The sequence below is a fragment of the Carlito syrichta genome, unplaced genomic scaffold, assembly GCF_000164805.1.
Source record: "Carlito syrichta isolate Samal-C Ts95f unplaced genomic scaffold, Tarsius_syrichta-2.0.1 Scaffold314733, whole genome shotgun sequence".
Classification (NCBI taxonomy): Eukaryota; Metazoa; Chordata; class Mammalia; order Primates; family Tarsiidae; genus Carlito; species Carlito syrichta.
Window position 1 is genome coordinate 151,328 of NW_007258829.1, and position 12,290 is coordinate 163,617.

A 12,290-nucleotide genomic window follows, 5' to 3' on the forward strand; every position below is an offset into this window, starting at 1 on the left:
CAACCTTCCGCCTCAGCCTTCCAAGTAGCTGGAACTACAGGCGCGCGCTACCACACCTGGCTAATTTTTGATTTATTGTAGAGATGAGGTCTCGCCAAGTTGCCCAGGTGGGTCTTGAACCCACGGGCTCAGGCAATCCACTCACCTCAGCCTCCCATATCTGGTCTGCTTTCAGTGGACAGCAGGGTTGGTTCCATGTTTTAGCTATTGTGAATAGTGCTGCAATAAACATGCATGTGCAGGTATCTTTTTTGTTGAATGATTTGAGTTCCTCCAGGTATATTCCCAGGAGGGGGATTGCTGGGTCGTATGGAAGGTCAGTTTCTAGTTCTCTTAAGAATCACCACACTGTTTTCCATAGAAATAGAACAAGTTTGCACTCCCACCAACAGTGTAGAAGCATTTCTTTTTCTCTGCATCCTCGCCAGCATCTGTTGTTTTTTGATTTATTAATGATGGCCATCCTGATGAGTTAGGTGGCATCTCAGTGTGGTTTTGATTTGCATAAAATTCTCATTTCTTTCTTTTCTTTTCTTTTTTGAGTTGGAGTCTTACTCCGTCGCCCAGACTGGAGTGCAGTGGCCGCTACCGGCCACCGCAGCCTCAACCCGCTGGGCACCAGCGATCCTTCCAGGGAGCCGGAACTACAGGCGTGTGCTACTACACCTGGCTGATTTTTGATTTATTGTAGAGATGAGGTCTCGCCAAATTGCACAAGGGGGTCTCGAGCCCACGGGCTCAGGCAATCCACTCACCGCAGCCTCCCAAAGCACAGGATTACAGGCTGAGCCACCAAGCCCGGCTTCTTTTTTTTTTTTTTTGAGTCAGAGACTCACTCTGTTGCCCAGGCTGGAGTGCAATGGCATGCTCACAGCCACCCCAGTGTCATCCTGCTGGGCTCAGGCAATCCTTCCGCCTCAGCCTTCCAAGTAGCCAGAACTATAGGCTCGTGCTACCACGCCCAGCTAATTTTTTGATATATTGTAGAGACCTCTTGGGCTCTGGCGATCCTTCTGCCTCAGCCTTCCAAGTAGCTGGAACTATAGGCACGCGCTACCACACCTGGCTAATTTTTTGATTTATTGTAGAGATGAGGTCTCGCCTGCCCAGGTGGGTCTCAAACCTGCGGGCTCAGGCAATCCACTCACCTCAGCCTCCCAAAGGTGTGGGATTACAGGCTGAGCCCCCGAGCCTGGCTGTGGCTAATTTTTTATTTATTATAGAGACAAGGTCTCTCCAAGGTGCGTGGCTGGTCTCAAACCGGCGGGCTCAGACAATCCACTTGCCTCGGCCTCCCAAAGTGCTGGGGTTATAGGCTGAGCCACCAGGCCTGGCCTCAAAATGCTCATTTTTAATGGAATTTTGATTAGTATGATTGTAAGCATCTCTTTCTTGTGATTTCGCCCTTTTAGGCTGGGTCAGTGCACGTAAGAATTCGACGAGATGCAGATGAACAAATGGTTCTTGCTCATGTGACCAACAGACTATATACTCTGGTGTCTACTCTGACTGTTCAGATTTTCAAGGATGACTGGATCAGACCTGCCTTGATGTCTGGGCCTGTTGCCGCCAATGTCCTCAACTTTCCAGATCATCACATCATCCCAATGCCTCTCATGAAGGGGACTGATGATTTGAACCCTGTGACATCAACTCCAGCTAAGCCTGGTAGTCCACCTCCAGAATTTGCATTTAACGCACCTGGAAAAAATGTGAGCCCAGTTATTCTTCTAAACACACAGACAAGGCCTTATGGTTTGGGTCTTAATCACGGACAGACACCTTATAGCAGCATGTTTAATCAAGGACTTGGATTTCCAGGAACTGGAGCATCCCAGGGTTTCAGAACTGGTTTTACAAGTATACCGAGTAGATATGGAACTAACAGTAGAATTGGACAGCCAGGACCGTGATGTACTCTAACTTATTTTATGAGGAATATTTCCTTGGCTTCCAGTTTATTTAGAAATCCAACTTTGCATTGATTGTTCAATCAATCACTCTAAATTTTAGCAAATAATAAGCTTGTTCACATTTCATGAAACCTATGAAACTATATTTTTGTAAAATGTATTTGTGGCAGTGAAATCCTTATAAATGTTGTAGGCTTTAAATAGGCTTCCTTTAGAAAACATGTTTCTCTCTATTTGAATTTGTTGCTATCTTTGGTTTATGATTGACCATAGTGTGATGTGATCTTCCCTTTATAAGAAAGCTACTTGATGGAGTGGGTCTGTCACATTACTAAGAAGACACAGTTTTCTTCAGTGAAACTTATAAACATGATTCTTGGATAATAATACATTTTAGGAAAGGAAAAAAATGTCCATTCGAAAAGTAAAAGTTGTTCTTCTAGCTTTTCCAGGCTTAATTGCTGCATTTTTCTTTGAGGCTTTCCTGAATTATAGCTTGCAAATCAAGAGCAAAAATTTTTTTATCAGAAATTTTGGAACACCTTCTACTATCTAGTACAATTTACATATTTTAATTATCAGGATTTTTGTTAAAGTTTTTCTCATCTAAAAATTTCAGTACATTTGTAAATAGTCCATGGTTCTAGGTGTTTTATTTTGATTAAATGAACACCCAGCCTCTGATGAGATGCAGCAAAAGAATCCCAATCTTTTGTGTTATATTCAGTCAATACTGACATGATAATGGGATTTATCTTTCCTGTCACATTTTTATTAACTTTTTAATATCTCATTTGATTAACAAAATATATGCTACCAAAACATATGGAATTCCATACATAATATGGAATTTGCTGTTTTTTCAAAGTTGCACAAAGTGTTTGCATATATAATAATTTTTCCAAAACACCATGGACCTTAGATTAATACAATGTTGTTAAGTCTGCAGAAGGCAGTCTCTAACTTTTTTGTTTTGCTTTGTCAGAAATAGTGAATTGTTCACTGTGATGACGAGTGAGAATCATGTTGATTATTTTATTTTTTGGCTGTTTTCCAAATGCAGATTGTAAGGACTTTCTTGCATGGCCAGTATTACTTCCAAAAGTGTAATAAGCATCAGTCACACATGACCCATGAGTGATTCCTTTGTTATTTGCTTATGAGCTGTATAATTAGAGTTTTATTAAGGGATTGTGAGCATGGATTCGCCTTTCCTGGAATCCAGTGCTCTCAAAGATTTGTGACTTTCCCAGCCGCTAGCCAGCTCTCTAGAGAAGATCTTTGTTTCCATACAATTTGCAGCCATTTCTTCAGGCAACTTATCCTCTTTTAAATAGAAGCAGCATTTCCAAATTCTCTTCACAGTGGAATAAAAAGCATCCAGGAAGCCATCTCTGGCCAGCAGAATTATGGTGATCTGTGGTAATACGTGACTTAGTCCTAAATGCTTCTTTCTTGGCCATTGACTTTGACTTCTGCAACCCTGGTCAGACATCTGTGCTGCTGAAGAAACGCAGCCCACACTACCTAACTACTGTGGAAAATGAAACCTCGAAAAACGTAATCAGGCAACCTGTTCCTAGTTCCTTTTCCTGTGTTCCCCAACTATGGCGGTGTCTCCTTTTGGTCTACGATTATAGCGTGGTGGTTAGGAGGACTGTGCACCCCCCTGCATGTCTTCTTCATCCCCATGGGTCTGTGAAGTGTCAGGTACCAAATGCTGTTCTGTGGGAGGCTTGTGCCTGCTTCCTCAGCACCCATTCAGAGACAACCCCATGCAGCTGTCCCACCAAAGGGGCTTTCACATCCCCCACGCTGTCTGAATAGACACTTAGAGTTGCTGGTGGTGGTAAAGAATTGGCCCTGCTTGCTGAATATCAGTAAGTGACATTGGCCCCTGCATTATCACTGAGAAATCTTATTTGCTGAACTCTGAGCGCCTTCAGAATATGAAAATAAGGGACTTGCCCAGCGTAGGCTGGGGGCAGCAGCCTTACTGTATATCTTGCCACAGAATCACTTGAAGCTAGAAGCAGAAGGAAGTTTGGTTTAAACACCTGGCTATCATTTGTGACTGAGAGGAAGCTCCATGGAGTGTGATTAACCCTGCTTTAAGAGGTCACTGGACCAGGAATTCCACAAGAGATTTGGATTCCAGTTCTGTAATGGAAAAAACACTGGACCAGAAGGCAAGAGATCTGGATTCCAATTCTGGGGCTGCCACTGTGGTCATCATGCTGTAACCCAGGGGAAATCATTTAACTTCTCTGAGTTTTCTATTCAAAAAGTTAGGACGGGGAAGGAATTCATATCTGTAAAATATCAGTTCTAACATTTTGTGACTACATCTGTAGAATGTGTTCCCATTTGCAAAACAAATACTGTGGCCAGAATGTTTTTCCAGTGACTACCTCGACATCCAGGCCAAGTGCTGTCTGCACCAACACCCGAGCCGTTAACTTGAGGTGCCATAAGGATAGACAGGGACCACGGCTAACACCATGTAGGACTTTGTTTTTTCCAAACTTGCCTCTATTTAAATCCGTTTGGATTAGAGATTTTTTTCCTCCAACTTCTTTCTCTGTAGGTAAGGGTTATTTTGGCACGTGTTGGAAAAAAGATTAGGGCAGATACCCTTAGCTTCTGCAGGGTACACAAGAATGGGGTACGTTTTTCCTTCCCTCTTTAATCTCCAAAGCTGTGGATAGAATTACAATGCTCAGCTATTGGAGAGGACATGAACTTCAAGCCGCTGATTTAGCTGTTTGTAATCTGCCAGTTTTTGCTTGACTAAAGGATGCCGATCCTTTTTGGGAGTCCAATCTGCTTCTAATACGAGAAAGTGCTTTTTATATTCCAGATTTTTTGAATTAAACTGTTGAATTAAAGTGTATGTATGTTTTCACTCTGATTTTTAAAAATTTTGGTTTGTTTCTTTATTCAATAGCTATTTATTGGTAATTTAATACTCTCATATTCAGCTAATATGTGTTAAGAATCTAGTCTGTGCCAGACACTGTACTAAGTAAATAAACACACACTACATCAGTTTTTGTGATCCAGTATTCTTGGGGCCCAGGGTAACACACAGATGAGCAAGAGTCCCTTCAAGGAGCTGATGATCCTGTTGGAGATATGAGACGCAAACCGATTTTGCACATTATCAAGTCAGACTCCCTTCTACTCCTCATCTTTTTGCAAGATTAAGGAGTAGGGTCCCAGAGCACTTGCTGGCTTAGGGTGCCCTTTATTTAAGCAGTGACTAGCTTAAAAGTACCTTTAATCACACTGAGATCATCATCATCAAATTGCCACCCAGCAAGCCTAACTTCTTGCAAAAAAGTTAACTTGGATAACACATGACTAAGTTTTCTGACCAATGCTGCATCCGGTAAGAACTCTTCAGTACTGAAGTCAAAAAACACTAATTGCTTGAGGCTCTCAAGTACACCCATGAAGGCCAGCCAGCCATCACTGCTCACACAGTTGCCCGCCAAATTCAAGTGCTGGAAGTTTTTCAGAGGGTTCATTCCTAAAAATGCACCTGCATAAAGAACGAAATGTGTTAGTTGGAAGTAAAACAATTTTTAAAAAAGAGAAATAGTTCTATATTTTACATACACTCTTTTATCTTGAAATGACTGCGTTTGCATCAGTGCTTTGCTTCAGAAAGAAGTACTCGTTTTCTGTAGCCAGGGCAGTGGTTATGAATATGGTCCATTGTGTTTACAAATTCTGTTTTTCCATGAGTGTAAGAAAATCTGATCAATAGTAATGAATAGAGAGTGGTACAGCAAACACATAAATTAATAACATTTTTTTCCCTTCTAGGAAAGGAAGGCTGCTTAAAAATTGAGGTATGCAACACACTTGCAAATACTCAGTGCTTGTTTTCAAAACTGGAGTCAAACTTTGACAATTTCAGTCATTTCCTCTTCTGGAGAAATAAACACTACCTAACTGTTGTTTCTTTGGGTCTGGAATGATTCTAGCTGTGAACTTGAGTGAGCCTCCCTCGGTCTCTGAAGATGTGAGTGTTTTTATTTGTTTGCTTGTTCACAGCCCTTCTGCCTCTTCAGGAAGTTCCTCCATTCCTCACAGAAGAGGGCGCCCTAAAGTCCCTCCCACAACGGCAAGTGGATATCCTGTCCTGATACACAAAGAGTGCAGGTCTTTTTTCGTGCTTACTCTTTCCTCTGCTACCAGTGTAGATGGCACGGGAGTTCAGGTGAGCCTTGCAATAAGGAGACGTACCAGCCAGGCATAGTACTACGCCTGTAATCCCAGCACTTAAGGAGGCCAAGGCAGGAGGACTGCTTGAGCCCAGGAGTTTGAGACCAGTCTGGGCAACATAACGAGACCTTGAGTCTACAAAAAAGTCGAAAAATTAGCTGGGCATGGTGTAGTCTCAGCTACTCGGGAGACTGAGGTGGGAGGATCACCAGTCTCCCGGGGATCAACCAGGAGGTCAAGGTTGCAGTGGGCCATGATCATGCCACTGCACTCCATCCTGGGCATCAGAGTGAGACCCTGACTCAAAAAAACCCAAAACACTCTACAGAGTGAAGGTGTTAAAAAACAAGTGTCTGGATCTGGAAGCCTTCCTGGACGGCTCATTTCTGGACTGTTCTATGAGAGGGAAGTAGAGTCCTACCTCTATAAGCCATGGGGTGGCTGGGTCTGGCAATGCCGTCGTTGCCTGTGCCAGCCTTCCTGGTCCCTAGGTCCTCACCGTCTTAACTCCTCCCTCGTTCCAGGTGGGCTTTCTCCCGTCTCTGCCTCCAGGCTCTTGTCCTTTCTGCCTTCACCTCTTCCCCATGAGTTTCCCAGCATGCCCTGCTCTCAAAGCCTTGCTTGCCAGCCATGTGTCTATTTTTAAGGCAGAACAGAGTTCATTACCTAAGGAACTTAATTTTTGGCACTCAGGGACACCTGGTGGGTCACTGCCCAGCCACTCGACCACACTTTTTAATGAAATAGTGAAAAACAGATCACTTCATATTAAACAGTGTCGCGTTGGAACTAATTATTGTGATGATATTTGGCTTATAGTGGAATTTTGGACATCAAGGAACTTATGACCAAGAAATCAAAATTTTACATCTTTTTCTAACATGGTAACGAGTGAAACGGTCACTAACATGCATTGCAGATCCATTGATAATGTTGTGTAATAGTAATTTGTTTGCCATCTTCCACCTGATGCTTTTCTATTCAAGCAGACAGTGCGGTCTCGTGTTCTTCCTCCCACATTAATAATATGTAATTTATTGTCCAGTCTGTTGTTTGAAGAAGATGTGGAAGGGCGTGCCTGTGATTCCTGAAAACCATTTCTCAACTGGTCAATCAGAAGCTTGATAAATTTCAAATGGGACATAGGCTTTTTATTTTTTTTTAATGGAAAACTTCAAGGAAACATACATTTTTGAAAAATGTGCACTTGCACAAGTTTGTTCTGCATAGTCACAAACAATCTCCTTATGTCCCCTGAGGGGACATCTGAGTGGTTTGCTTGATTTGTGATGTCTCCTCAGAGGGACATCCGAATGCAAATGGTTAAAGAAGAACTCAAAGCCCATTTCTGGGCTGCTTATATTAAAGCTTATCTGTGAAGGTGTGAGACTCTTCACATCACCAACTCAATGAAAGCTTCTTGGATGATTACTAGGATGTGTGCAAACAAACACAGGACCCGAGAACAGGCAGAATTTTGGGGTCATACCCCAAAAGCGTGCCTTTTGTTCAGTTACCCTGAGAAGAGACTAGGTCTAAGAGAGACAGAATCCTTGACATTTTGAGCTGCTGGCTCGTGGACTGTGGAGAGTGCAGATGGCTTGATTCAAATTCCAGGCAAAAATCTCAAGTGCTCTGGGTAGAAGGTTCTGATCCTTGAGGGTTCTTGTATCCTGGTTCACTGAGGCAGCACTAGGGCTCTTACCATTTATTCATTCAGCAAACATGTTTGTGTGCCTACCGTGTACCACAGATTGTGCTGGGTGCTGGGGATATGTGAAAAGGACAGACGTGGTCCCTGACTCGTTGGGCTCACAACACAGTGTGAAGACAGGGGCTGTCGAGTAACTGCATGGGGGGGTGCTCTGGTAGGTCAGGACACCTGGGGAGCACACCACGGCAAGGGGCTTTCCAGTGCCCCTGTTTCCAGAACACTGGCACCTGGGCTTACATGCTCCAGGAGGAAGATGAGAAACTGAACAGCCCTGAAAAAAGTCCCCGCCAAAGAAAGCCACTGTGCTCGCCTGCTCACCCCACAGTGATGCTCACCATTCAAAAAGCCACCCCTGCCCTCAGATGCACAGGATTCCTTCCTGTCAGCTCGTGGCTTGCTCAGAAGGTGAAGGGACCAGAACAGGATTACCAGCATGGGAGAAGAACCTCCAACAAGGAAATCTGAGACTAGAAACCAAACCAAAAAAGGAACTCCCAATGACATGAGGTGGCACAGGGAACAGGAAAAGACAAACTTCGAGAACCGAATTTTTTCAGACCCTAAAAAGTGACGGCATCCACTTAACAACAATAAAATGCTCCCCCACCCCCCAAAGTACAATTGGAGGTCAAGAAAGAGCTCTTGGAAAACGAGACCATGGCAGCAGGATTCTTGGCAGGATTCATGGCAGAATAATTAGGCCAGGATTTGCCAAAGAGCCTCTGGAACAAGAGCTTGGTGTGAGACAGCTCTCTCTTTGAGAACAGGCTGGATAAGCTTTCAGCCTGAAGTGTTTAGGCTGAAAGGCGCCATTCCACAAAGGGCTTTGTTGGAGCAGGTGACATGGATCCCTAGGAATGACTCTACCTGGCAGTCCCAGAGTGCTGATGGGCAGTCATGAGGAACAAATGGCAGAGCCTTGGGATCAGTGAAAAGGGCCAAGAGCCCAGGACCACCTCTAGGGAGAACTAGGGGGCTTTGCTGTCCAGGTAGAGGACTTGCCCTTGAAAAGGAGACCCAGAGGCAGGAGGGTGGTATGGAGGTCATGGGAATGGAAGGACGCCGCTCAGTGTCAACACACACGGATCGAGTGAGCAAAACCCTTGCGACAAGTGTCTGTCGAATGACGCCACCTGCAGGTATGCAGCTGGGAGGAGCAGGAACAGGAAGTGATTGGGAAGTGGCCACGGACAAGGGGGCGGCCTTTTTTAGAGCTCTCACCTTGAAGGAGACAAGATAGAGTAAGAACCAGAGGAGGAAGATAGAATTCAAACCTTCAGGGAAAGGTTTGAGCAACTTTAAAAGCTGATAGGAGGGCCAGGCTCTGTGGCTCAGCCTGTAATCTCAGCACTTTGGGAGGCTAAGGCGAGTGGATTGCCTGAGCCCGCGGGTTCAAGACCATCCTGGGCAACTTGGCAAGACCTTGTTGCTACAGTAAATCAAAAATTAGCCAGGCGTAGCTAGTTCAAACTACTTGGAAGGCTGAGGCGGAAAGATTGCCAGAGCCCAGCAGGTTGACACTGGGGTGGCCATGTGTGTGCTGCTGCGCTCCACCCTGGGTGACAGAGTGAGACTCCAACTCAAAAAAAAAAAAAAAAGGCTGCTAGGACAGGCATGGTGGCTCAAGCCTGCAATCCCATCACTTTATTAGGTCAAGGTGGGAGGATTGCCTGAGCCCAAGGGTTCAAGACCAGTCTGGGCAACTTGGCAAGACCTTGTTGCTACAGTAAATCAAAAATTAGCCAGGCGTAGCTAGTTCAAACTACTTGGAAGGCTGAGGCGGAAAGATTGCCAGAGCCCAGCAGGTTGACACTGGGGTGGCCATGTGTGTGCTGCTGCGCTCCACCCTGGGTGACAGAGTGAGACTCCAACTCAAAAAAAAAAAAAAAAGGCTGCTAGGACAGGCATGGTGGCTCAAGCCTGCAATCCCATCACTTTATTAGGTCAAGGTGGGAGGATTGCCTGAGCCCAAGGGTTCAAGACCAGTCTGGGCAACTTGGCAAGACCTTGTTGCTACAGTAAATCAAAAATTAGCCAGGCGTAGCTAGTTCAAACTACTTGGAAGGCTGAGGCGGAAAGATTGCCAGAGCCCAGCAGGTTGACACTGGGGTGGCCATGTGTGTGCTGCTGCGCTCCACCCTGGGTGACAGAGTGAGACTCCAACTCAAAAAAAAAAAAAAAAGGCTGCTAGGACAGGCATGGTGGCTCAAGCCTGCAATCCCATCACTTTATTAGGTCAAGGTGGGAGGATTGCCTGAGCCCAAGGGTTCAAGACCAGTCTGGGCAACTTGGCAAGACCTTGTTGCTACAGTAAATCAAAAATTAGCCAGGCGTAGCTAGTTCAAACTACTTGGAAGGCTGAGGCGGAAAGATTGCCAGAGCCCAGCAGGTTGACACTGGGGTGGCCATGTGTGTGCTGCTGCGCTCCACCCTGGGTGACAGAGTGAGACTCCAACTCAAAAAAAAAAAAAAAAGGCTGCTAGGACAGGCATGGTGGCTCAAGCCTGCAATCCCATCACTTTATTAGGTCAAGGTGGGAGGATTGCCTGAGCCCAAGGGTTCAAGACCAGTCTGGGCAACTTGGCAAGACCTTGTTGCTACAGTAAATCAAAAATTAGCCAGGCGTAGCTAGTTCAAACTACTTGGAAGGCTGAGGCGGAAAGATTGCCAGAGCCCAGCAGGTTGACACTGGGGTGGCCATGTGTGTGCTGCTGCGCTCCACCCTGGGTGACAGAGTGAGACTCCAACTCAAAAAAAAAAAAAAAAGGCTGCTAGGACAGGCATGGTGGCTCAAGCCTGCAATCCCATCACTTTATTAGGTCAAGGTGGGAGGATTGCCTGAGCCCAAGGGTTCAAGACCAGCCTGAGCAACTTGGTGAGACCTCATCTCTACAACAAATAAAAAAATTAGCCGGGCATGGTATCACACACCTATAATCCCAGCATCTCAGGAGGCTGAGGTGAAGAATCACCTGAGTCCAGAAGGTCCAAGCTGCAGTGCCTGTGAGCATGCCACTGTACTCTAGCCTGGATGACAGAGTGAGACCGCAACTCAAAAAAAGAAAAGAAAAGACTGATAGGAGGTAACCTGCTAGTCTAAAACTTCCGGCCTCAAGTAATTATCTGGCCTTGGCCTCCCAAAGTGCTGTGATTATAGGCACGAGCCACTGTGTCCAGCCTCTTTGAGTAATTTGCCTTTTTAATCAGTGAGTCATAATAGTTATTTATATATTCTAGATAGAAGACCTTCATCAGATACTTGATTTGCAAAAATGTTTCCCATTCTGTGGGTTGCATTTTCACTTTCCATATGGTGTTCATTAAGGCATGGCTGTTTGTAATCTTGCTGAAGCCCAGTTTATTTCTGTCTTGTCTTGATTGAGTTTGCTGTCATATTTAAGAAGGCTTTGCCTAACCTGAAGTCAGGAAGATGGCCCCCTCTACTTTCACCAAAAATTTAATAGTTTTAGCTCTTACATTTAAGCCTTTGATGCATATTGACCTAATTTTGTATATGGTATGAGGTAGGGGTCCAAATTCATTCTTTTGCAAGTGGATATTCAGTGATCCACTCATATCTATCCTTGTGCCAGTACCATGCTATTCCGATTATTATAGCTTTGTCATGTGTTTTGGAATTGGGATGTGTATATCCTTTGACTTTGTCTACTTTTGCAAGATTGGTTTGGCTATCCTGGGTTTCTTGAATTTCCATGTGAATTTTAGGATGAGTTTGTCAGTTTCTGCAAAGAAGTCTGCTGGGATTTTGATAGGGATTGCTTTGGATCTGTAGTTCAACATGTAGACTGCCTTGTTAATAACATGAAGCCTTCCAGTCCACGATCACAGGCGGTCTGTTCATTTGCTCTCTTGCTTGAGGTAGTGTCTGCCAGGTTTCCCACTCTGAAGCTGCTATTTTTCCTCCCGTGATTGGCGCACACCTTGGGTGAGCTGCTTTGATACCACATACTGGCGTCCTCTTTCTCCTCGAAGTCACCCCATGCTGCATCCACTGTTGATCTTGGCTGTAAAAATTATTACTATGCAGCTGCCTAATGGTGACACTTGCCCAAAAATCTCTCTCAGATTAGCTTTATCTTTTAAATTACTGCTTCAGTTTATAATATTAGTTATGGAGTGATTTAGATTTTCTCTTTTTCTTGACTTCATTTGGGAAATTATAACTTTTTTTTTTCAGTTGTCGCCCAGACTGAAGTGCAGTGGCACGCTCTCGACCACCGCAGCCTCCACCTGCTGGGCCCAGGTGATCTTCCTGCCTCAGCCTTCTAAGGAGCTGGAACCACAGGCACATGCCACCACGCCCGGCTAATTTTTTGGTTTATTGTAGAGATGAGGTCTCGCCATGTTGCTCAGGCTGGTCTCAAACCCCTGAGCTCAGGCAATCCTCTCATCTCCACCTCTCAAAGTGC

General features: G+C 44.9%; 2 protein-coding genes across 3 annotated transcripts in view; one reads left to right on the forward strand and one right to left on the reverse strand.

The window, feature by feature from the left end:
- The window catches only part of SLC30A6 (solute carrier family 30 member 6), a 54,649-nt gene extending 49,843 nt beyond the window's left edge, over nt 1-4,806 (forward strand). For both annotated transcript variants that reach the window (XM_008071813.2, XM_008071815.2), the window contains one exon: nt 1,413-4,806. In XM_008071813.2, the coding sequence (XP_008070004.1) occupies nt 1,413-1,913 (501 nt within the window). In that variant the 3' untranslated portion in view covers nt 1,914-4,806. The remainder of the gene's footprint in view (nt 1-1,412) is intronic.
- A 156-nt stretch (nt 4,807-4,962) lies between these two features.
- Nucleotides 4,963-12,290, reverse strand: part of NLRC4 (NLR family CARD domain containing 4) — a 29,019-nt gene continuing 21,691 nt past the window's right edge. Inside the window, exon 7 of the mRNA XM_008071816.2 lies at nt 4,963-5,457. Within this exon, the coding sequence (XP_008070007.2) occupies nt 5,165-5,457 (293 nt within the window). The 3' untranslated portion in view covers nt 4,963-5,164. The remainder of the gene's footprint in view (nt 5,458-12,290) is intronic.